This window comes from Mytilus edulis, chromosome 8 (assembly GCF_963676685.1).
Source record: "Mytilus edulis chromosome 8, xbMytEdul2.2, whole genome shotgun sequence".
NCBI classification, from domain to species: Eukaryota; Metazoa; Mollusca; class Bivalvia; order Mytilida; family Mytilidae; genus Mytilus; species Mytilus edulis.
Window position 1 is genome coordinate 71,207,435 of NC_092351.1, and position 27,576 is coordinate 71,235,010.

General features: G+C 31.6%; 1 protein-coding gene across 2 annotated transcripts in view; it reads right to left on the reverse strand.

The window, feature by feature from the left end:
* Positions 1 to 27,576, reverse strand: part of LOC139486178 (cyclic nucleotide-gated channel alpha-3-like) — a 71,112-nt gene extending 43,536 nt beyond the window's left edge. Inside the window, exons 1-2 of one of the 2 annotated variants that reach the window (XM_071270968.1) lie at positions 26,845 to 27,576; positions 3,108 to 3,344 (exon numbers count right to left, since the gene is read on the reverse strand). In XM_071270968.1, the coding sequence (XP_071127069.1) occupies positions 3,108 to 3,320 (213 nt within the window). In that variant the 5' untranslated portion in view covers positions 3,321 to 3,344; positions 26,845 to 27,576. Of the gene's footprint in view, positions 1 to 3,107; positions 3,345 to 12,747; positions 13,001 to 26,844 lie in introns of those variants that run through there. The other variant, XM_071270969.1, reaches the window with a different exon arrangement.

The window sequence follows — 27,576 nt, forward strand, 5'->3', positions numbered from 1 at the left end:
TGTTGTGTCACATACTATAAATATGTAGTACAGTGTATAAAGCAATAAAGATTTGAATATAATATATCCAAGAGGTACATTTAATTAGTAGAACATGTATGCTTTATATGATTTGCATGACAGAGAATCAAATCGGACAATCCTGCTTCGACGAAACCTTGTAAATATTTTTCAGTCCTTGAATTTTTAGATAATAGAACTAACTTTCTTTCAAAGGTCAATAACATCGTGCAAGCAAATTGAAACAATATTTGAACAAAAACTGTTCTCTAATAAAGCATGTGTGTTTGAAAAGTTTGCCCTGTGGGATAGGTTAAAAGAGTTTAATAGTTATAAAGTCTTTGTAAATGTTTCTGCTGCTTTTGACAGCGTTCATTATTAACGTTTTAGCGCATATTGCTTTGTTTAAGGATTATAGAATAGGTTAATATTAAATTAGTTTCTGACTTTTGTTTAAACACTTGAGGATTTCCATACCAAATAAAATTCGTTAAGCAAATGAAACTTTGTTATGCAGGATTATAGTGAAGTGTATTCTTGGAAATATTTCTTACGAGTGACCTCGAAAGAGAAAATCCCAGCTTAGCATAATAGAACTGGTTTCACTTTACAAAACATTATCTATTAAATAGGATCTGACCTGATTGCGTTAATTTTATTAAAGATATATATAAAGAGCAACCCAATAACCAAAACCAAAAAAAAAAACATCCTTCAAGATTTAAACCAATATATTCTAGAAACCAAGCAGACTACATGTAGTGAATCATCAATTATAATTAGGATTAATCGGGTTGACAGCATAGAAAATAATAACAAAACCTGCAGAACGAAGGCTTAACATTGAAGGCTATGAAGAAAAGAGAGAGAGTAAAGTAGGCATATGAAAATTAAAACAAAATGATAATAATGGTGTGCTGAATTATTGAAAAAAGGGGAATAATTGACGAAAAAGCTAAGAATAGAAAACAATAGCTCAAAATTATATGAAAAAAAAGAGAACAATGACCTAAAACGTAATGAATTCAGGAATAGAGTACACCACTACCCCCATTCCAGAACCTCAAATATGAGGCACTACAGACCTTTAACAATGAGCAAAACCCACACTGTAGAGATAGGTACATGTATAAAAGTCATGGCAAGATAAACTGTGAAACAATTCAAAATGAGTATTTCTTTTTGCGACAATAAAAAAACCAAGACATAACTTCAATTATCCCCCCACCCACCCACCCCCTTCATTTCTATTGTTTCTCTTTTCCTTTTTTTAAATGTAAAATGCTGCTTATATAGATGGTGAATTTATTGAAATCTTTTGAATTCTTGAAAATATGACGAATGACAATAAGTTATATCATAACTGTACACTATAACCCCAAACTCCGTACAGTGATCGTGTCCGTACCGGAACTATTTTCCTTTATTCCATCAGTGTAGAGTAGTATGCGGATCGGAGCTGGAACTGCCGGGGAGTTTGTGCTATAATAGGACATCAAACAGACGTTCCTGACTGTAAAATTTTGACATAAACAAATATAATGACACAAGAAAGAAAAATGACGTCAGTTTGTCAAGTGCGCGAAATCTCTAGTCCTGCGTCGCAAAATCTCATGGTCAAGTGTTATAAAAAAAATCAAATTGGAATGTTGTGTGAGAAATGAATTGTGTGATGGTTTGTTAATTTTCTGAATTTTCTGAATTTTCTGAAAAGACAATTTAATGCCAAAATTTGGTATTTGTATGTAACACTGTTGATGTATATTATATTTTGCCGACATTTCAATGAAGATTTCCTTCACCAAGTCAATGTTGTTGGAATATCTACCATTAAATTAATACAAGTTCGTAATTCTCCGTATGAAGTCAACCATCATTTGACAAGATTTTATGTGCAGCAGATCTTAAGTGAACAGGTAAATTAGCATAAGTCAAATTAGCATAAAGTGAACAGCTAAATTAGCATAAAGTCAACTTTCTTCTATATACAAAGGTAATCCGTTAACATATTCTTATAATTGCATGGTAGACTTCAACAAAGAATCGAAAGCTTTGTATTTTATTGCACTAGGTTTTGATATTATTAACTGCTTAAGGAGGATCGGAATAGGGTTGACAGAAAAAGGTATAAATAATCAAACAACCAAATACTACAAAACTATTGGACAAAAAATAAAGATTACAGTAAAATATGCCTTCAATATAAAGGCAAGAGAATAAAAGGGTGTTTAAATATAATAAAGAGAAAACAATGGTCAATAATACATAAAGATTAAAAAAAAGAAACCTCAATAATCAAAGAAAACAGAAATGAAGGACCCCAAAGCAACCCATCCTTACGTACAATGTCACGGTTGCATTGTATTTCATGTTTACTCATATTTTAGCCATCGTATTTAATTCACATGTTTTGTTTTTATTTGCAAACGGAAGTCAAAAAGGACACGTGACTGCACTAGTACGACACTTTGTTATCCCGTTTAATGCATGAATGATCTTAAGGACATGAAACTAAGTGCACTTCAGAATTCATGGATTTGATTCGCACAAATATAAACCCAAATGCCTCTTTATATGACGCGTACATCTAAATAAACAAAGTCAGATTGGCTTTACACTTAAATTCAGCTCTGAATACCAATATGACTATGTGTTGTTCTTTTAACATCCATTGATCGTGCACTATGCAGTTTATATTCAATTTACATAAAACAAATGAAATAAACTAAAATGTGTATACAGAGCAAAAATGTGTCACAATATGAAACCACGTGCCACATACGCAAAGGCCTTATGCCACTTCTGGCGCGGAGAGAATTAAGGTTAAGGTAAGGCCACAAACAATATATTGTAAAACAAACGAAAAAATTAATCATTAAACGAGTGTCTGTATTGAGGTGTTCAGTTTATAAACAACTATCATTTGGGAAAACCCTTCATAAATAGGGACAGTTGGTAGATCTTCACTTAATATGTAAGTGCATGTCTAAACTGCAACCCTGTTTAAATTAACCCGACAGACTCGCACTTGAAAGCCCGTATAACGTTTGTGAATCAAAGTATGTGCTGTTCGATGTAGTTAGAGCAACAAAACACAAACGACTTACCTGAAGTGTCTGAACAAATCTTCCTAAAGCCGTAGGTCTCTCGTCTGGAGTTTGAGGATCAATCCGAATGATTTCCGAACATGCGTCATCTTCTGTTCGTATTGATAACTGAGGACTTATACCTCCGTTTTCTATGACATCTAAATCCGTTTCTACTACTGCCTTTGGTATCTGAATTGTCAGGTTTTCATTCGGCTTACTCGATGATGTCATTCTAAATATTCACAAAATACATATCTGAAAAAAAAATGGAAGGTAAGCTTAAAAAATGTTATGAATTATAAATACCATCTGTTAATATCATATGCATGAGTATTGTTGATCGTGTTATATATTGACCTATTGCACAGTTTGCTTGAAATGAAATCCCTTATGTTACTGAAAAAATGTACAAAAAGTACGCAACTATGACTTCGAGGTCAACGTTGTATATTGATTGATTGGTAGTTATAAGCTTGAAATCCAATTACAAAATGAAATGTATATTCCGGATGAAACAAATCAAAAACAGAGTTATGCAAAGTTGGTTGACCGGAAGTAAGTTACATAGAAATCACAAGTAAAATATATGCCAGTTGAATGATCAAGTAGGGGAGCTTACTAGCAATCGAATAAAGAATTTTCAGTGGTATTATAAGCGCATATACATGTATCATATATTTTATCCAGGGAATTTTGTTATATGCAAACTAACAGAATAACATGAAAACATGACATGCTTCATTATCAGAGATTTGACAATAATATATATTTTAGCAAACAATAAAAATACCCTTTATCTACTATAACACTTCAGACGAAATCCTTGCGTTAATATTAATCCACTTAAAAGTATTGTAGTTAAAGTTTAAAAAATGAATGGTGTGTCAACTTGTATCTCTCTTTATGCACAATACAAATGTTCAGGGCAAATTCTATTTTCGTGATTGAATGTATTTTCGATTTTGGTTTCAGGCAGTTTATCCTTTTAAATGAATAATATATTGGATGTTTTAGTCAACAAAACTTTATCAAAGTGGATTTTATTTGCACTTCTATTTCTATATTCTCCTGACAAAAATAGTTCTGAGGTTTTTCAAATTCCGCCTGTCAAAGTAAACATTTGACCTGTTCACACCATGAACCTTTTTATTGACACAATACCAGACAATTTAGTTCCAAAAATATTTGAATATATTGATTGATATTTGCCATTTATCTTTTTTTTATTGTATACTCGCAGACATAATCCCGCGTACGTTTATCTATGGTCCATAGACACAGTTTAACGACTGGTTTACGCTATCCTATTAACGTATTAAGCGATAACAGCATTTGAAATTGAAACATATCAGAACAAATCAGTTACTAAACAAATAATTGCCAACACACATGACTTACATGACTTATAATGTTAGTTCCACGACTTTTACAATATTACGTAATAAAATAAAAAGTTTCATTTTCATATTTAATTGCCATTTTCAATATAATGTAATTTCAGCCTACAAGTTGTTCTAAAATTGACAGATACAAAGGAGGTGAATTGTAAATGTCAAGAAATACATTTTTTTACTTTTCACTTCCATTTTATATTCTGTCGAAACATGTTTATTAACAACTGTCCTTAAAAACCTCTTTAATCTTTTAAAAGTGCATGCAATTTCTATATTAGAAAAGGTCTATTGATTGTTTCAAATGCCGATTATGTTATTGACAACAGTATAATATTAAGTTTTGTAAAACAACTTATATAACGTGAAGCAATATATATTGTTAAAAATGTGATAACAAACTACCTAACTTCAAGATACATTCAAATAGAGTAAGTCCATGAAATCTGTCAGAACCAACCGCTTGACTCAACCAACTAACAGAACAGCTGAAAATGTAATAACAAAGCTATCAAAATCCAAGGAAAACCAAATGCCGGTATGGCTGAAAAAAGTATCAACGAATGTACCAAACTCCAAGGAAAACCAAATGCCGGTATGGCTGAAAAAAGTATCAACGAATGTACCAAAGTCTAAGGAAAACCAAATGACGGTATGGCTGAAAAAAGTATCAACGAACGTACAAAACTCTAAGGAAAACCAAATGCCGGTATGGCTGAAAAAAATATCAACGAATGTACCAAATCTAAGGAAAACCAAATGACGGTATGGCTGAAAAAAGTATCAACGAATGTACCAAAGTCTAAGGAAAACCAAATGCCGGTATGGCTGAAAAAAATATCAACGAATGTACCAAATCTAAGGAAAACCAAATGCCGGTATGGCTAAAAAAGTATCAACGAATGTACCAAATCTAAGGAAAACCAAATGACGGTATGGCTGAAAATAGTATTAACGAATGTACCAAATCTAAGTAAAACCAAATGACGGTATGGCTGAAAATAGTATTAACGAATGTACCAAATCTAAGGAAAACCAAATGACGGTATGGCTGAAAATAGTATTAACGAATGTACCAAATCTAAGGAAAACCAAATGACGGTATGGCTGAAAATAGTATTAACGAATGTACCAAATCTAAGGAAAACCAAATGACGGTATGGCTACAAAAGGTATCAACGAATGTACCAAATATAAGGAAAACCAAATGCCGGTATGGCTGAAAAAAGTATCAACGAATGTACCAAATCTAAGGAAAACCAAATGACGGTATGGCTGAAAATAGTATTAACGAATGTACCAAATCTAAGGAAAACCAAATGACGGTATGGCTGAAAATAGTATTAACGAATGTACCAAATCTAAGGAAAACCAAATGACGATATGGCTGAAAATAGTATTAACGAATGTACCAAACTCCAAAGAAAACCAAATGACGGTATGGCTGAAAATAGTATTAACGAATGTACCAAATCTAAGGAAAACCAAATGCCGGTATGGCTGAAAATAGTATTAACGAATGAACCAAAGTTTAAGGAAAACCAAATGACGATATGGCTGAATAAAGTATCAACGAATGAACCAAAATCTGAGGAAAACCAAATTACGGTATGGCTGAAAAAAGTATCAACGAATGTACCAAACTCCAAGGAAAACCAAATGATGATATGGCTGAAAAAAAGTATCAACGAATGTACCAAACTCTAAGGAAAACCAATTGACGATATGGCTGAAAAAAGTATTAACAAACGTACCGAAATCCAAGTTAAACTAATAAATAAGCAAAGTCCATAAATAAAAAAAAAAATCCTTATCATAATATGAAACGACTTTTGGTTTTGAAAAGGGAGGGTTAAAATCCTCTAAATAAAAACATTTTACCACACAACTCTTGCAGGCGCATGTAGAGGACCTCGTCAATAACGAAGTACGTTGATTTTCTCCGGACACTTCGGCTTCCTCCAAAAAAACAAACAGACGGCAATGAAATAGCACAATAGTACTCAAAGTGGCGTTAAACACCAATTAATTTATCAATAAACTAATATTTTATTATAGATCAACAGACCTGTCAATTTGTATGATTTATGGAGGATGTCTAAAAAGAAACGAGTTGACAGTACTCATTAAATTTTGCATGTTATAAACGGATTTCCCCCCCCAAAAAAGACATTTAAGGTGGTACATAACACTACGCTTAGTCTATTGGTATCTCTTTCTCATTCTGCGCATACTAATATGATAACAAATTACGCAATAGTAATAGTTAATGCAATTACTTATCATGTTGTATTCCATAGAGTTCAAAGATTTTTGCAAGACACACTTGCATATATAAAACATTTTAGAACAGTTTTGTTTTCTTTTAAGTCATGTTTTTATTTTCGTTGCCGACGTTGTCCTTGTAATAGGTTCCGTTTCCGGTCTGTCTGCACTGTTTCATAAATCGTATAAAATTTAGATATCGTATTAATATCAAGATAAGAATCCTGTTTCTATCTTTGTGTCAGTAAATCAAATTATTCAGACCAATAGAAAATAAAATGAAACAACGGAAATTGTATTCAATTGACTCATCGAAGCACTGAATTGAGCGATTCGTCTTCGTGCTACAGAGTGGGTTTATTATTTTTATTATGGAATCGCCATCAAATATTTTGAGTCCATTGAAAACATTTATATCAGAACAAATCAGTTACTAAACAAATAATTGCCAACACACACGACTTACATGACTTATAATGTTAGTTCCACGACTTTTACAATATTACGTAATAAAATAAAAAGTTTCATTTTCATATTTAATTGCCATTTTCAAAATAATGTAATTTCAGCCTACAAGTTGTTCTAAAATTGACAGATACAAAGGAGGTGAAATTCAAATGTCAAGACATACATTTTTTTACTTTTCACTTCCATTTGATATTCTGTCGAAACATGTTTATTAACAACTGTCCTTAAAAACCTCTTTAATCTTTAAAAAGTGCATGCAATTTCTATATTAGAAAAGGTCTATTAATTGTGTCGATTATGTTATTGACAACAGTATAATAATAAGTTTTGTAAAACAACTTATACAACGTGAAGCAATATATATTGTTAAAAATGTGATAACAAAAGTATCAACGAATGTACCAAAGTCTAAGAAAAATCAAATGACGGTATGGCTGAAAAAAGTATCAACGAACGTACCGAACTCCAAGGAAAACCAAATTACGGTATGGCTGAAAAAAGTATCAACGAACGTACAAAACTCTAAGAAAACCAAATGACGATATGACTTAAGTATTAATAAACGTACCAAACTCCAAGGAAAACCATAAAAAAAAGTCCATAAATAAAAAAAAAAGCCTTATCAAAATATGGAACGACTATTTGTTTGAAAAGGGAGGGTTAATAGTTATCAAAAGTACCAGGATTATAATTTAATACGCCAGACGCGCGTTTCGTCTACATAAGACTCATCAGTAACTCTCATATCAAAATATTCATAAAGTCAAACAATTAAAAAGTTGAAGAGCATTGAGGAACAAACGTACCAAACTCCAAGGAAAACCAAATGACGGTATGGCTGAAAAAAGTATTAACAAAGGTACCAAAATCACACTTGAATATATAAAACATTTGAGATCAGTTTTGTTTTGATTTAAGTCATGTGTGTTGATTTCTATTGCCGACGATGTCCTTGTAATAGCTTCCGGTTCCGTTTCCGGTCTGTCTGCATTGTTTCATAAATCGTATAAAAAATATATATCGTATATATATCAAGATTAGAATCCTGTTTCTATCTTTATGTCAGTAAATCAAATTATTCAGACCAATAGAAAATAAAATGAAACAACGGAAGTTGTATTCAATTGACTCATCAAAGCACTGAATTGAGCAATATGTCTTCGTGCTACAGATTGAGTTAATTTTTTTATGATGGAGTTGTCAGCACATATTTTGAATACATTGAAATATTTATCTCAAAACACCAAAATCGGATTTTTTGGTTAATGAATAAATAACTTGGATAAAACAGTGACTGATCATTTGAAGCAAATCATAAAATCCTATATAATTTTTAATTTTGTAACATTTGAAAAATAAATTATGCAGTTCGTGTTGCATAGTCTTTAGTATTCTATGTTGTGTCTTGTGTACTATTTATTGTCTGTTTGTCTTTTTTTTTTATAGCCATGGTGTTTCAGTTTGAATGTCCATCTGGTATCTTTTGTCTTTTTATCAAATACGTTGGTTGGGTAAATGTCAAACTAGTTTGCTTATCTCCCACTTGTTTTACACAATGTCATCCAACTTCTACATCGTCATCGTAGACTTTATAAAATATAACCCGACAATTATAAATAGAGCGGGTACTAAGATATCAGTTTGATACATACGATTCTAGTAATTCAGATTTTAATTAACATTTATGTTTAAAAATTGACACCTTCTGATATGACTGTTACAATATTGACAAAAATCAATAATCATAGAAAATCTTATCAATATTGATATCAGACAAAATTGAATGTAAACGGATGCAATCAAAACAATACAATGAGATGAAAAATCTTGGCAGTAGTATTTATATTACTGATGTTCAAATTTCATAAATCGGTTAAGAAGATATAAATAAAGGGATTGCACAATATCTCGGGGAATTGACTCAACTCCAAAAGAAGCAAATAACAGGGGGAATCAACAGTCGGAGAAGAACTTATGTGAGAAATACAATTTTGGCCAAATCACAAAATACAGAAATCCGAGCTAAAATTCAACTTTTACTTCTCGGCTATTAAAACGAATAACTCTTTTTTTCGAGTGGGAAAGAGTATCTTCTTAAAGTTTGCAATTATCTTGAAACTGTACATTTCAACCTTTTTCTAACAATTGTATCAAAATATCTACAACGTATTCATAGATACTTCAAACAAACGGTTACTTAGATGATATATACTTTTTCAATAATCCGGATTTTAATTAACATTTATGTTTGAAAATTGACACCTTCTGATATGAACGTTACAATATTGACAAGAAGCAATCATCATAGAAAATCTTAACAATATGGATATCAGACAAAATTGAATGTAAACGGATACAATCAAAACAATACAAAGAGATGAAAAATCTTGGCAGTAGTATTTATATTACTGATGTTCAAATTTCATAAATTGGTTAAGAAGATATAAATAAAGGGAATACACAATATCTCGGGATATCGAATTAACTCCAAAAGAAGCGAATAACAGGGGGAATCAACATGTAAATCTTTCCTTTTATACATCATCTGTCACACGAGTCCAAATACAATTGTTGTAGATAATCAAATATCACCAGTCGGAGAAGAAATGATGTGTAAAATACAAATATGGTCAAAGACAGCATCATAACTGAAAAACAAATGCATTTGTTTATTGCTATCGTTTGATTATCTCTTGTTGAATACAATTGAGAAATGGAAATGGGGAATATGTCAAAGAGACAACAACCCGACCAAGGACATATAAGAGCCGAAGGCCAGCAATGAGCTACAACGCAGCAAGAAATTCCGCACACAGAGTTGGATTACAGCTGGCCCTCAAAAACAAAATTTTACTAGTTCAGTGAAAATTGATGCCATAATTAACTTCAAATAGTTATCAAATGTACAAGGACTATAATTTAATACGCAGGACGCGCGTTTCGTCTACATAAGACTCATCAGTGACGCTCAGATCAAAATAGTTGTAAAGTCAAACAAGTACCAAGTTGAAGAGCATTGAGGACCCAAACTTGAAGCCAAATACGGCTAATGTTATCTATTCCTGGGATAAGAATATCCTTAGTTTTTCGAAACATTTAAGTTTAGTTAACTGGAAATTTATTAAAATGACCATATAGTTGATATTCATATCAATACCGAAGTGCTGACTACTGGGCTGGTGATACCCTCAGGGACGAAACGTCCACCAACAGTGGCATCGACCCAGTAGTGTATATAGTTATCAAAGATACCAGGATTATAAAACTTTTAAATGAACTAAGAATAAAGATATATTTAATGCATAATAAAATAAAATATTCGACCGCCATTTTCCTTTCAAAACTTAATACGTATATATATATTTTTGAGTAGAAAAGTTTAAAATTCTCATGAAACTTTTACTTTACAATTCAACCTGTTTCATCAAATTGTATCTAATATCTACATCTTCACTAAAGATGCTTTAATCCGACGGTTACTGTTATTTAAATAGTATATAAAAAAGAAGATGTGGTATGATTGCCAATGAGAAAACTGTCCACAAGAGACCAAAATGACACAGACATTAACAACTATAGGTCACCGTACGGCCTTCAACAAATATACATGTTTTCAGTAATCTAGATTTTAATTAACATTAACGTATCAAACTTGACACCTTTTAATATGATCGTTACAATATTAACTAAAAGCAATCATAATAGAAAATCTTCTCAATTTTGATAGACAAATATATATGGATACAAAGTAAAATAACAAACTCGGAGAAAAAATCATAATAGAATGTCGTATTCAAATAGCAAAATCAAAAGCTCCAACATATCAATCGAATGTATAACAACTGTCATTTTTCTGTTTTGGTACAGGCAGTTTCTTATGTAGAAAATGGTGGATTAAACATGGTTTTATAGCTACGTGTAGCTAAATCCTTAACTTTTTTGGATTCGAGCGTAACTGATGAGTCTTTTTTAGACGAAACGCGCGTCTGGCGTAAATACAAAATTTAATCCTGGTATATATGATGAGTGTATTCACTTGTATGACTATCGCTTGAAAATCCATTATATTTACAACTTTGTGTGAACAAAACAATCAGACAAATCAAATGAAGTCTATAAACATTAGAGGACTTAATTTAGGCAGCAGTAGTTTACCGAATTTCAAATCTCATAAAACGGTTAGGAAGGTGATATAAAAAAAACTTGAGGAAAGAACTCCAAAAAGAAGCGACTAACCGGGTGATTTCAAAGATTAAACGTTATCTGCTATGCTAGCACTGCACTATATGTGAATTCATACCCAGTGTTTAATCAAATAGCATCACCCGCAGAAGAACATGTTTTTCAATACAGTTATGGTCAAAGACAGCCACATGACTGAAAGATGCACGCAACATTACAGAGAAAACTAAATATCAAGCAAAATGAAACAACAAATAATGATCAGTGAAATCAAATTAGTATTTTTTTTGAGGGGGGGATTGAAGGGTAATATATGTTTAATTGAAAGCAAAAAAGCTTTCTCAAATTTAAAGCCTTTAAGCAAATATAATTTTTAAAAATTACAAGTGAATTTCTGGAACTTGTGAGTTAAAACACATGTCTTGGTGTTACAAGGGAATCGCGTTGAACTTTAAATACATCTATTATAAGTTGAAGGTCACCTACGTTAATTTTGTTCTTTTAACTGCTTTTGATTTTGGTATCAAACACCATTTGATATTGACAATAAAAAATCGTAATTGTTTCGTAGAAATCTTATTTTGACTTTCTTGACCCTCGAACCGTATAATGAACTTTCGACCGTGCATTTATATTGTATTGATATTTCTCCGAAACTAACAATTCTTTGCCCTTAATGAATCTCGTTACAAATGATGTATTGATGTAGTAATCCTTTTAAGTTATAAATCCCAAGAGATAAGTAATTGCTATAAACACGTTGTAAATAATATTTCTTTCATAACATGCATTTAAACCGCATACATCACCAATAAATGTGTATCCAAGGTTAAATTATGGAACAACTGATTCTATCACAAAAGAACAATAGCCTATTAGTCTACATATCTGTGGATTTACGGAAATGTATTGCGTTTTTAAATACATTTGTGACATGCCATTAAACATGCATAAATAATAATGTTGGACCAGTATTGTTTTCCGAATCTTCTTCGAAATAAAAGGAGATCATAAAAATTGCTCCAACGTCATTATTAAGTTTATTAGCACTTGTGAACCAGCAGAGTCATTTATTTAAGCTTGAGGTAAAAATTTCAATGACAGCAAAATGACGCCATTGACAAAAACAAAAACGGAAATGATTTTCCTATAATAAAATGCAGAATTTGCTGGAAAGATCTATAGGGATAACTTTATATCTTTTTAGAACTTCTACTGGTGGCTAATATATAATTTGTACACACCGTGACGTCGTTTTTTTTTTATAGCATCCAGAAATATATGTGATGAAGAATGATGATTGTTAACCTCTGCCACTACATTTGAAAGTTACCATGATAAGATATATTTACCCGAGTATTAAGACAATATTAGCACTACTGTTATTCCACTATCACACACTTTTAATGTCAAATAATTTCCTTGTTATATATCCGTTTAATACATGAATTTAAATAACTGCTTCTTTTTTCAATTACATGTATCACGAAAAGATCGTAAATGAACACTCTTTTTATAAACATTCATGATCATGAATTTAATTTGCTTTCTTCAAGTCCTGCATGGCGTTAGTGAACTGTCGTAGGATTAATATTTCTGTTTCTCGATTTTTGTTTATGGTATTTATGTTTTAAATGGTTATGAATCTAATTTGCTATTTTTGAATTTTGCGCACGTCATTAACTAATCGTAGCATGCTTAAGTTTTTTTAATCGTCATTATCATGATAATATTCATGATTTAAAGTCTTATAAAATGTTTACGAATTTAATTTGCTACTTATGAGTCCTATGTATGGCGTAAATCAGTTGTTGCAGGTTATTCTGTTTTAAGTTGGGTTGTCATGATGATTAAAAAATACTGCTTCAAATGACATTTGAAAGGTGTGCATAGAACCGTGATCTTTGTGTTTTTATTTCTCATTTCCAAGTTATTATTAACTTAAACATCGTAATACTAAATTACGTAAACCAACGTGCTTTCAATTGTAGAAATAAAGATAGCAGCTTCTTAATCTTGTAATATCTTTCTTAAACATGTACATACGATTGATTAAAGTCCGTGTTGTCTCATGTTTTATCTGAATATTTTGTGATTTTACAATTTAATGTTTATTGTAGATTTTTAATGGTTTGATAGCACTAAAGAACCATAAACGAAATCAATAACAAAATGTAATCTTCAAACTGAACAATTAATGATACAAGTCATTTAATACCAAGTATCACCCAGTGCAATATCAAGGTAGTACTAGTCTATGCAAGAGGGACGAAAGATACCAAAGGGACAGTCAAACTCATATATCGAAAATAAACTGACAACGCCATGGCTAAAAATGAAGAAGACAAACAGATAAACAATAGTACACATGACACAACATAGAAAACTAAATAATAAGCAACACGAATCCCCACCAAAAACTAGGGGTGGTCTCATGTGCTCCGGAAGGGTAAGCAGATCCTGCTCCGCATGTGGCACCTGTCGTGCAAATGGCTAAGCACGGTGACAGTAACCGATTTTTCATCAAATTTTAATTTAATATAACTTTATAATTTTGTTCATATCATATATTGACTTAATATTGTGATCAACTCGACATAATTTAACTTTTGCGGAAGAAGTATATATACCTGATACATTACTTTATTGTGAATGTCTTACTTATCTTATAAAAAAAGAAGATAATAAAAATTGCTCCAGAGCCATTATTAAGTTTATTAACACCAGTGATCTAATAAAGTCATTTAGCCATATGGATAAGCAGCACGGTGAGAATAACTAATTGTTCATCAAAATAAAAAAATGAAAGTTCATATCATATCATATCTTGACTTGCTATTGTGAACAACTTTATATAATTCATTTTTTGAGGAAATTGTATATATTATGTATATCTGAAACATTATTATGATCAAGCGTTTTATTCAGTGTCATCAGTCATGATAACCTATTATCTATTTGGATTTAATATGTATAAATAGGAGATTAATCGACTGTTCTGATTTAACCTGCATCACTAATGATCGACCCAAAAGTTTACGTATAACGGTATTTGGGATTCTATAATGTGTACACATACGGGATTTAAAAAAAGTTTAAAATAAGATTTAACGAGTGTGGTCAAAACCGTAGTGTAAGTACAGAATGCAATAAATATCAACTGAGAAAATATCAAGTTATCAAAAATAAAGATATTGTCTACCACGTCGGCTTAATGCTGAACTTTTGCTTCGTTTTTCACAATCACCGCTCCTTACGAACAGAAACACATGAAAAGGCTTATAGAATCTTTTTAAAGAACCAACATTCATCCATGGTGTCTCCTTCACTTCGATATGATGACCAAGTTGCGGACATGAGTGATTAAGTTTCACGAAGTGGTTTTATAATTTTAGTACCTTGCATGACCTTGGAAATAAAATAGAAGAAAATTATCAGAAATTGTTGATTTTATAATGAACAAACTCGTGATTTTTGATCGGTAAATATGAAACATATGTTGTGAAATATCCAACGGTATAGCAATTCATTTTCACTGAATAAATCAATATTTGTCAACATCTGGTAGACTAGGGACTTGATTAGTCAAATTAATCATCTAGGAAAATTCATTACTCTGTTGTTTGTCTAAGAATTAACGGGAATTATAATGACCGCCCACTTAGATATTTGTAAGTCTTTAGTGATTACTATTGGGTATTAACTTTAGTAGCTGTGTTTAAATTTACAAACAAAACCATAAAAAATGCCAGGATTGTCGTTGATCTTTAGCATGTTTACCGTTGTTTCCTTGAATGGTATGGGTGAGGCAATGAGGTCATGAATGAGACAACTTTAACATTATTATAGTACAAATCAAATGGTAATATAAACATACATTATTTTGAGATCTTAAAAAGTCAAATGGAGCAGTAATTAGTTGTTTAAACATTGGCAGGTAAAAGGAAAGCTCAGCATCGATATGATATGTCAACGATAAAAAAAAAACCAGAACGCTGATGTGAGACGATATTCTGATGGGGTGAAACGATATTCTGATGGGGTGAAACGATATTCTGATGGGGTGAGACGATATTCTGATGGGATGAGAAGAACAATGTAAAACTGTTACTGATTGGCTAATGAGATCAGCTTCTCTTTCAATTCCACTGATTATAGATACTTTGATATTTTCGTCTTTGAGTTTTATTACTCAGTTACACCGGTTGCTGTTTGTCATCGATAATGGAATATTATACTAGGGCTTTTCTACCTCAGGGATAGATTACCTTAGCTGTATTTGGCAAAACTTTTAGGAAATTTTGGCCCTCAATGCTCTTCAACTTCGTACTTTATTTGGCCTTTTTAACATTTGTTTTAATTCGAGCGTCACTGATGAGTCTTTTGTAGACAAAAGGCGCGTCTGGCGTATATATAAGATTTCAATCCTGGTATCTATGATGATTTTATTATGAATATAGATTAATAACACAAAAAGTAAACGATAAAAAAAAGGCAACCAGAGGTCAACATGTGATGTATTGCACGTCACTAGATTGTATCTGATTGCAGTTAATGACCTCTCTGGCCTACCACATTTTATTAATACATGTATTCATTTAAATGTTTATGGCATGAGTAAGGCATATTTAGATTCAGTCAGAATTATAATAACAAAAGTATCGAACTCAAATGTAAATATAGATACTGTGGATTCATTTATTTTCGTGGGTACCAATTTTCGTGGATTGAAGAAAACTTACATGTTCGTGGATATTTGATTTCGTGGATTTGCCGAAGTCTGCATACAAGCCATAGGAAAATTTGTCATTCGTTGAACATTTAATATCGTGGTTCAACTGTTCCCACGGAATCCACGAAAATTGGTATCCAACGAATAATAATGAATCTACAGTAGTTGAAGTCAAAAACAATTGGCAATCGACAATCCAAATAAAGGCAACAGTAGTATACCACTGTTCAAACTCATAAATCCACGGACAAAAAACAAAATCGGGGTAACAAACTAAAACTGACGGAAACGCAGAACAACGACACAACACTACAATGTAACTAACACACACAGAAACGGACCAAGGGTTTTCTTTTCTTTCCCCTTTTACGTATCCAAAGACTTTTGTTAATTTGACCTAACATCAGTTTGACAGCAAGCATAGCAAGATGTTTTAAAGTTGTTTTATACAATACCAGTCTTAAAGTACTGCTGTTTGTTTGTATACTTCAGAGAGTTCTGATCGATACTATAGTCAATATAGGCGCTGAAACGTTAAAACTATACATTGTGACTGAAATTTTCAATTTATCCCTGTTGCTTTTTTTATATGAAATTTTCTAGGAAAACTAGCTCACAAGGATTTGATTGATTTATAACTGTTCTATTTATATGGTGCAATTAAAAGACGTTCTTAGTTCAAGTGCACCCGGGGAATTTTTTTAGCAAGCAAACTTGAAAATGATTTAACACAGCAACACACCTGTGAACTTAAATAAATATGAAAGTATAAATCATAAGAGTTGTTGGTACAGCAACTCAACAATTAGTATAATGAAACCAAACGATGTAAGAGGTAAGGATGAGGAATGTTCGAAACAAAATATAGAATGATAACCTTAATACAAAATTAAAACAACACTACAAACTGTATGCGTTCGAAGCACTTTGCTGGTCATAAGTTTAAAACCGTCATCGTCGCTCAAAGTCGAATATTTGAAAGTCGAATATGTATAATTAATCGTTTACTTTGCCTATGGGGGTTGAAACCTCAAAATTCAAAACGGAAAGTCACTAATCGAATGGCAAAATCAAAAGCTCAAACACATCAAACGAATGGGCAACAACTGTCATATTCCTGACCTGGTACAGGCATTTTCTCATGTAAAAAATGGTGGATTAAAGCAGTGACATACATGTTGTAGTTTGGGAGATTACGCTCTTAGACCCTGCGAATTACGTATTTCCGTCGTGGTTGGTGCACAGATTTACACATCATGACTGCAAAAATATATGACAAAGGATGGTGTATAATTGTTTGATAATTGGTTGATTATTAATTGATTGGACTTTTATAAATTAATACCTAGTGACAAAATAAAACAATTATGCTCTTCAAGTTATACAAAGGGACAATACCTTCTTAATAAAGCAACGTATTTGTACAATTTACCGGAAACACACTATTGAAATGCTTTGTTTGATCGTTTAAGGTACGTACTAATAATAAACAGGTCCTGGGGGGTATATTTTCATTTTCAGATTAAACGAATTGAATATCAAACATTTCACGAAAGTATCAAATATTAATAGCAATAATTAGTAGATAGTTTGAAGTATAAAGTCAAAGGACCACTTTGAGTATTGACATTTTGAAACCGATGCATAAAGCAGGAATTATTTTCTATTTATAGAGATATCTGGAATATTAAATGTTGGTTAAACCATTGTATAATAATAATAAAATGATAAATCTCATTGTTTCCTCGACTATTTATTTTTAGGGTATCAACCTCATCTATTACCTTCTGAGCTATGCATTATTTACTATTGGCTATTCTGTGTTATTCTTTTACAAGGTGGTTGACCGTTTCACAGATAACGACGGATATAATACAATTGACGTATTGACAATCTCATCATCTTTTCCTCGAATTGACCCTAACGAATTATACCTATCACCGGGTTTGTACTAACACGACCAACACAACAGATGTTTTGTCTTTTAATTGTTTTTTGTTTAAGGATCCAATTTCATCAGGCAAATTTTACCTTCGATGAGTTTTGGTTATCATTTTATGCCCTTTTTGAGAGAGGTCTTAAAGGGTTTACGTAGTTATACATCTTATAATAAGATTTCATATTTTTAGAATGACCGTTTCTATTGAAGGTATAACCAACAATGTGATGTGGACTAAACAAACTTATAAAGTGTAATTTAATTTTCTATCACTAGATCGAACATACTGCTGATTTGGTCATCCTGATCATATAGTTCGTAATGTATTTAAGGTAGTTACACATCCTTGACATTCATTATGTTTTTGGTATGAGTGTTCTTGGTAAAGTAAAGACAAAGAAAATCACTTTGGACGCAAGAAACTTTTCTGGGTTTTTTATTTTAATTTTAGATTATACAGGAACTACAGACGTCAATGAAACACAGCTTATGGTAATTACGTCGACACTATCCCCTGCATTACACTTAAATATGTTCAATATCTTATAAATTCTGAGGACATTAAAATATTGACGAAAGTTCATAATATATAACAGTAGTATCTTGCAACCTGTGACGTCATTGGACCCATCACTCGATAGAATCCATTAGGTTGTGAGTTATGGTTTTCAAAAATGAATGTCTGTGTGTTATGCAGATGTAAAATTCAATATTTATCAAAGTAAAAGTTTGTATTATATTTATAAAACGCATTGAAGTACAGTACATTAAATGAATTTGCTCGCTGAAGATAATTCAACTGATTTGTTTATATAAACGTAAATATTATTTAAAATTTAGTCTAAAGAACTCTTTGATTTTGATTGATAAAATTAAAAACCATTTTAAAATATCATAGTAGATTATTTCACTGCTTTTAGTTAATGCATCTACGGAAGAATATCCTTTGTCGCTGTTCAGTTCGTAAACAAGATTAAATCGAACCACTAGTGCAAAGTAGTTTTTATTTCACCATTTTTTTTTTTATTAATTTCAAATGAATTTAATACAGATAAGGAAGAGAAAAAAATTGTCATTTTATATTTTCAATCCAGAAACATTTTCAAAAAGAATATGTTTAAGCATATTAAACATCACTCAGGTTTCATATGTTCAGGTCTCAGAGGTGAAAAAAACAAATTGGCATATGATTTTGAAAAATTCCCATCACAATGAAATTGTGTTCTAAGTTTGTGTGATCAGAAATGCACGTTCAACTACCTGGAACCCTGCAAAAAACAAAACTTCAGCTTCAAACGGGACAAAAGAAGACGAACTGACGAACAGATGAATGGACGGACGTACAGACGTACATGTAGTCCCATCTATCAAAAAAAAATAATTCCGAATGATGTTGGCACATATTTTCGTTTGATAATCTTATACATTAAAACCTTTTGATTCTAATTTTTCGCGCATATTTTGGATAATATAATAAAGAAAAGCTTGATTTTTTTTTTTCGTCCATTGGTAGAGTTCATATATTTTGTAAATTCCATTTGATTAGCAATTGATTGCATGTGTTATGAGTTTAACTGTCTTCTTTGTTCGTGATAAATTTTGTTGGAGTCGGGGTTACACAGCAGGGAACCAGAGTACATTTGTACATGTAAAGAACAATCAATCTTACGCGACTAACTAAAAAATTCATCTGTTTTTTTAAAGCACATGTCACAATCTGAACATGCAAATCAACAGAATAAAATTGAGAATGGAAATGGGGAATGTGTCAAAGAGACAACAACCCGACCAAATAAAAAACAACAGCAGAGGGTCACCAACAGGTCTTCAATGTAGCGAGAAATTCCCGCACCCGGAGGCGTCCTTCAGCTGGCCCCTAAACAAATATATACATGAACGCCATACTAATTTCCAAATTGTACACAAGAAACTAAAATTAAAATAATACAAGACTAACAAAGGCCAGAGGCTCCTGACTTGGGACAGGCGCAAAAATGCGACGGGGTTAAACATGTTTGTGAGATCTCAACCCTCCCCCTATACATCTAACCAATGTAGAAAAGTAAACGCATAACAATACGCACATTAAAATTCAGTTCAAGAGAAGTCCGAGTCTGAAGCATATATTGATTCTTAATCAAAACTTATTTAGTACATGCATATATAAAATTATCTTGATTATTTTATTCAAAAACTCCATGTTCATTCATATCTGTAATAAACATGACAATTGAAAATAGATGTAACAAGTTTTTAGGCGCCGACTATTCATTTGTTTTGACGGAAAGATGAGCTTTCTATCGACAGAAAATGTTTCCAACCTATATATATGCAAAAAGTCAATAATACACAGGAACAAAAAAGAATATTCTTATTTTCGAAAGAGGCAATTGTTTCATTTTCTTTCGGCACCATCTTTTTTTAAAGATAACAATCAATCGATTTACCGAATTAATCCGCCCTACAAAAAAGAACCCAACCCAACTTCAAAATAAGTTATAGTCGGTGCATTAAGCGTTTGGAACGGAAGTGACGTGTTCAGACACTAGCATCATATTGCTAACATTTGCATGGAATTTCCATTCATTTTGTATTGCACGATTTGCAATTCAGAGTTTTGACAGATCTAATAAAAAAAGAACCTTACTTAAGATTTTGTTTTCTTTACTCTCGTATCGTTGGCGTAAATTATTGCTTTATTATTGTATTAAAATCAATTGTCAAGCTTTTAATAAAATTGTAACGACATATTCTTGCGGAGTTATTAACTTCTTTAAAGTGAAACGATGTGATAACTACTCGTAGAATTGATAAAACTATCCATAGATTTGTCAATATTGAGTTTGAATTGGATTCATCTGACAGTTTTTGAATTACGTATCATCTAGATGATATTTCTTTCATTTGAAAATATATCTACTTAAAAATCAAAAATATTTTTCTTTTTTTCATTTTTAATTTGGCCTTTCGTGTGCACTTGTAGGAACCAATTTGAATTTGCAGTTTGATTTGTACTTTTGTTCCAAGGAAAAGGTCTCACTGTGACATTGTGATGAAGAGTAGCAAAAACAGAGGTAAAGTATCATGGTCTGAATTGTTTTACATTATAATTTCAGAGCCTATGCGGTATGGGCTTTGCTCATTGTTGAAGGTCGTACGGTGACCTATAGTTGTTAATCAGTGTGTCATTTTGGTCTCTTGTGGAGAGTTGTCTCATTTGCAATCATACCACATGTTTGGTTTTTTTTTTATAGTTAATACAACAGTAATCTTAACAATTCATTTTCATTTCTATTTTTCAACGGTCAAAGGCTAGTCCATGAAACTAAAAAAAAAGACGATGGGCTGAATATTCACCATGCCTTACATCTTTAAGTCATAATAAAATATGTGCCCCTTTCGGTAGCAGATCTGTTAGTGCTACCTAGGATAGCAGGCGACAAATTCCGTTACAAACTACATCGAACTTTGTCTCATTTTTATCTGATTATCTATATTGTACTGATGTGTTACCGTGTTTACTCTAACTCTAATGTGTTAAATGGTAAAATTTAAGGCATACAATATAAAAAAGAAGATGTGTTATGATTGTCAATGGGACAACTATCCACAAAAGACCAAAATGACACAGACATTAACAACTATAGGTCACCTTCAACAATGAGCAAAACACATACCGCACAGTGAGCTATAAAAGGCCCCGATAAGATAATGTAAAACAATTCAAACGAGAAAACTAACGACCGCCTTCTTTTTTGGATTGGGCGACCTTGCGACCCGACTTTTCAGTTGAAAGGACTTATAACTTATAACGATGTCTTAACTCTGCCAAAACAGAGTTTCTAGTGAAATGAGAAATTTGTTTAATGTGATCTTTTGACCTAAGAGGGCACAGTTCACACTACTGGATTCTCTATTTTCAGAACAGTGTTTTAAGAAAATTAATAAAGTGTTCAGAATCGCCTCAACAGTAGTAATGCATTGGTAAAAAATAAGCAATATTTTTCTTTCTACTAAAGAACTGAATATCCCCTAGCTATAGCATTTACGTGCATTTTATAGATCAGTAAAACAAAATCACAAGATTAAAGAAAGCTTGTAAAGGTTGAAAATTTAAAAACTAATGCACAAAAGAGCTAATTCAATTCCAAGGACAAGGAAGTAATGTTGCAACATGTAAACATGACTGGAAGAGGAAAGTTGTAATCTTTAATTTACATGTATGAAAACAATATGACAAACAAATGAAGTAAAGGTATTCAAAGTATCTGATGTATGTGTGGTATGAATACAGATCAGATCCGGATACAAAAGATAACATAGGGGCAAAGCCGTCTACTTAAAATGATATCGAACCACCTGAGAAATTAATCTACCATGAAAATATATCGATACTTTGACTGGATAGAAATTATCCTAATCCCTAGGGCAGCCAAACATTGAAATTCCATCATATTCTTACATTCAATAAAAATATCAATGATTATCAAATTGCAATCATCTTTTTATTCAACAAAAACTTCAATGATATTGTTTGGGTATTTCCGTTTTGCAAAAAGATACATTAATTTGTTATCAAATCTTTAAAATTCTTGAAGAAAATAACGGGTTTATTTCTAACCAAATTTACGCTAGAATATGTTACGATATAAAAATCATATGCACATCTTATTTTCTCATAAAGTTTGAGACAAATAAAAATTTCTGTTTTACAGTGTTAACACAATGCATATATTGAAGACAACCACAGGAAAATGAATTAATTTTAATTTCACGCCTCACTCCAAATTGACAACATTTCCAATTCGTCTAAGCAGAAAGCACAGAGTCAAGGATTGACATAATTCCGCTTGTTTGAGGCCGATACAAAGGGACAGGCGTTTGATTTTAAATCATCTCATTATAAAAACCGCCTATCTAACTAATAATATAAAGTACACTGATAAAAAAGACGTGTCCTTGGATTTCATATGTTAGCTCGAGAACGTACACCAAAAATCACCCCTTTTCTACTTCTACTATATAATGACCGCCTTCAACACGTTGAAGTTTACGTCACTTGTACTCTTTCCCTGTTGTATATGAAACAGTAGAACATTCTTTTCCAGTCGTACATAAAACCATAGATATAATAGCTATGATAAAACAATATAGGACATTATTTTCCTTAGCATATCTCAACTCTAATAGCATGGGAACGGACCTAACTATATGACGTCATTTTTCTTCACAAATTTCAGCTCTATTAGCCTTGGAATGAACTTAATTTGGACCTCTGAAACGGCCATTTTACACCACTGCTCTTCGGAGACAAAACGGATAGACAATATTGAGTACTAAGAAAACCGTTGAAACGTCCTTCAATTATTGACACTCGATGAATGATAATTTGTCTATTGTTAGTTCAGATCATTTCTATAATGGTAAAACGGACTGTTCGTTAGGATAAAAAGATCCTGTAATGTAATCAAAGCTATAATGCATAATCATTACAAACATAAAGTAACTATTATATTAACAGAGTTGGACATATTGTGAATCGAACTCACATCACCCAGAAACTCTCGCGTGACTATGGAACTTTAATAATAGTCTAGGTCTGACTTCCGGAGAAAGAATAAAACAGAGTTCCTGCTTGCTTTAGCAAAGTTCAAATATTGTCATTGCAGGTCATGACTATATCGATATACATATAGAACGACAATAAATAGCGAACAATATTAATAATAAAATAAATGCACTTTTGTCATTAAACTAATTGATTTTATTCAATGTTGTTGCATTTAGATTATACAAATGTTTAATCAATTTTGTCTATGGCGATGTTGATAATAAATAAAAGGAGATATAGGGAAGACGCGTCAAAGAGACAGAAACTCAACGCCACAACCCAAGAGACACATTGAGGGCAAACAAGCAGTATATGATAATTGACAATTGTTTATACAATATTTCATGCTATTATATATCTCGTCCCGATCCCTTTCAATGATGCAGTAAAAGTGACTGTCCCATGCTCCATTGTTTTCAATGACGACCAAATCCCAAAACTAAAATCAAAACAATCGAATGTGTATCTTTAGTTACAAAATGCAAAAGAATTGGTTGTGAGAAGAAACACGAGTATTCTAACATCGTAAAACGAGTATATATAAACGACAGCGGATGGAAAAGAATAGGTGATATTGTTGAGAAATGGGAAGATAACAGTTGGAAAGTTGAAATCATCACTTTTGTCATAGATTTTAGTTTGAAGTCGTCAATCGGTGTCAATATCGAGTAAACTTCCAATACATAAAACAGATCTTCTACTTCAAGAAGTATAATCATTTATCTCAAGGTCAGTTAGATGATATGTGAGATGTAAACACGTGCACTCATTGAAATGGGAGTAAAAGCTTTTATTTGTTGTTTTTGGAAACGACAAAACTCCCATTGAAGTTCTTTATCTTGTTGGTTGTAATAAAAAAAATTGCTAACAAGCTACACCGCGTTTAAAGCTGTCTTTTAAAATATATCTAATTTAATATTAAGTTTTTCACTTTTGATAGTTAATATGGACTATTTTTTCGTTTTTTAAGACTTGTAGCTCTGTCGTTGTTACAAAGACAAGCTAGTGGAATATCTCTGGATAACGTACATTTGGTTTTTGTCAGATTTCAGCGGTTCTTTAAAATACTGTGTCCATTAAATATCCCACTTTTATTCATATGAAATAGCCGCTTCTCATGTTTGTGGTATAGATAACAACAAGTAATTCGACATGTCAACGAAAAAAGCTCTCGCCAAGGTTCCTTTTACAGCAATAGTCCAGAAGATTCTACACTTGCATTCTTAACCAAAGTAGCAAAAAGATTTAAATTGAGGTTTTTCTTTTTTCATGAAATTTCTTATGCATGTTTTACATTGGTCTCTGCATTCGTGTTTTAAAAAAAAATGGATGACTGTTGTTTTATCGTTCACGAACATGCAATGTACGTATACCTTGATTTAAAATATATGAAAGATTAAGCACATTAAAGTTATTTTATTTTTATATTGAAAAAATTTACACACAATTTTAACATGTTTATTCATCAATTACACATGAATTGTTTGCGACATCTGGTAAATAATTCTGCTAGGGTCGTCTTGGTTTTGTGGTGATATATAAGCTTATATGCAACATGTTGAAGGCCTCCCTATGACTTTTAGATGAATAGCATAAATAAAAGCTCTGTGTCTTTGTGTTGGGTATATATATCAGGGGCGGATTCATGGGGATGTGGAGCGAAAGACCTTTACCCCTTTAGATTGAAAATATATAAAAAAAAAAATATAGAATAAAATCGTCAACAAAATTTCGCCACTTTAAAAATCCTAGATCAGCCCATGGAGATTGTATTTTATATTCAGGCACTAAATTCCTTTATTCCATTACATGTCATCTGACTTACGATCAATTACATACCCGAAAAGATAATTAACAATCAGTTCGATCATTCGATCAATCAATCGATAACTTGATCGATCAATTATCAAAATCTCAATCCATCAGATAGTCGAGCAGTCTAGTCTGATGCAATCAAATGTTTCGGACAGAGAAAACCTAATGCCTTTTATAATAACCAATATTCCCTTACTTTTGATCTTTTTACTTAAGGTAATTAAGAGATCATGGTATGATAATTGCTCAACGAATACAAGACGACATTCATTTTTCAAATTAAAAAGTAAATGATATGGCATGCCTCGAATATAGATTAAACGTATACATTTAAAATCTACAGAAGCAAACCTGTCGTGGCGGAACATAAGAAAGTTCCCATCAAATCAAATTTCAAACCCTGCTGATTTTCTGAATAGTTTGTTTACATTACCATTTTAAGAAGATAACGTACTGTCATAAATAAAAGACCTGTTGTATGTGCATTCGACAATTTTATGTACGCGATGTCAATTTCAACAATACGAGTAATTAAAATCATTACGCACTATTGCCTTTAACATACTTAATATCATGATTTAAGATGAAGGCATAAAATCATGAATGGATATTTTATGACTATAAGCTTAATTTCTTTCGTTTACTTTTTATTTTCTCTCCTTAACCCGTATAATCCTTTAATTTAAATACAAAGTGATGGTCTATAGCGTTTAAAACACATTCAGAATATATAAATGGGGACATACTATTTTAAGTATTCCTAAATATAATCCCTTAAAATGCAATGAACTGTCCATGATAACTTTTATGAAATCAGATATTGGTTTTTACATCGTACGTTAAATGTTCGTTCTTGATAAATATAAGTTATTTCATATAATTTTAATTGTGATATCGGTTGTGTTAGGTTGGGTTTTCAAAAGAAAACGGGTTCTCGTTTTCAAAATACGATCTCCTAACTTTGTTCATGAAACATTTATAAAAGAATAAAGTCGACGAATGCATACGTGTTATTTCGGTTTTTTTTAAACCTCAACCTGTTGGTATATTTCGTTTTCTATATAAAACAAACACACACACACACACACGGGTACGGCGTTGACATGTATACACACCAACATCATCACACCGTTTTTTTCTTTAAAATTATCAGTATATTATTTCAAAACGAAATATTAGATTCATTTGGGACAAGCCTTTGCTATTTTTCAGTAAATGCCGTAAAACTTCATTGTTTTATATTTTTCAATTTGTAATTCAATTGGCATATTTTATGTTTGATGTCATATTAACAATGCTAAAAAAGAAAAATATAGATTATAAAATAGATGAATTACAAAAGATCTACTCACCTAATAAAGAAAATCACAAACTATTTCAATGATATTTTACATCCTCTTAAATTGATTTTACACTATTCCTTTTCTGTCTTTTTCCGTTAACTTTATATATATGTATATATATATATCGTAATTCTCCCCAAAACAAGACAATTCTTTATATCAGCTTGAGTTGTAATTAATTAAATTTTCTAGAAATAAAGCCCATTTAATTCCATATTACACATTAACATCACACGGGACTTGACACCATTCAAGTGTAAAATGATTTTTTTCTAAGGTTTATTAATTTTTTTCCTCTTGAATACCTGTTGTGTATATATAAAATCTGATCTAACGGACTAAACGCAAAACCACGTGATTTCGGATAAATCATTATGGTTGTCATCTGAATATATTGTTGATTTCATAGTATCCATAGCAACCTGATGGAAATGAAGAAAACACTCCGATAGAAAAATGGAAATTCCGTGTCATTCGTATTTACACACTGTATTGTCTATTTCACATAGGATGAGCGGGGTTTTAAATCAAATATCAGACAGTAATGTATCATAAATTAAGCATAAAATTACCAATAATTCATAAATATATTTGTATATAAATTTATACTCTTAAGATAGACGTATCGATCACAAGGTGGTAATTTAAAATCGTTTTAAAAATCTGATAAATAAACGAAGTTACATTTCATATTGTAATTTTCAACTAGAAATCGACAACCGTATAATTTCAGAAATCTAC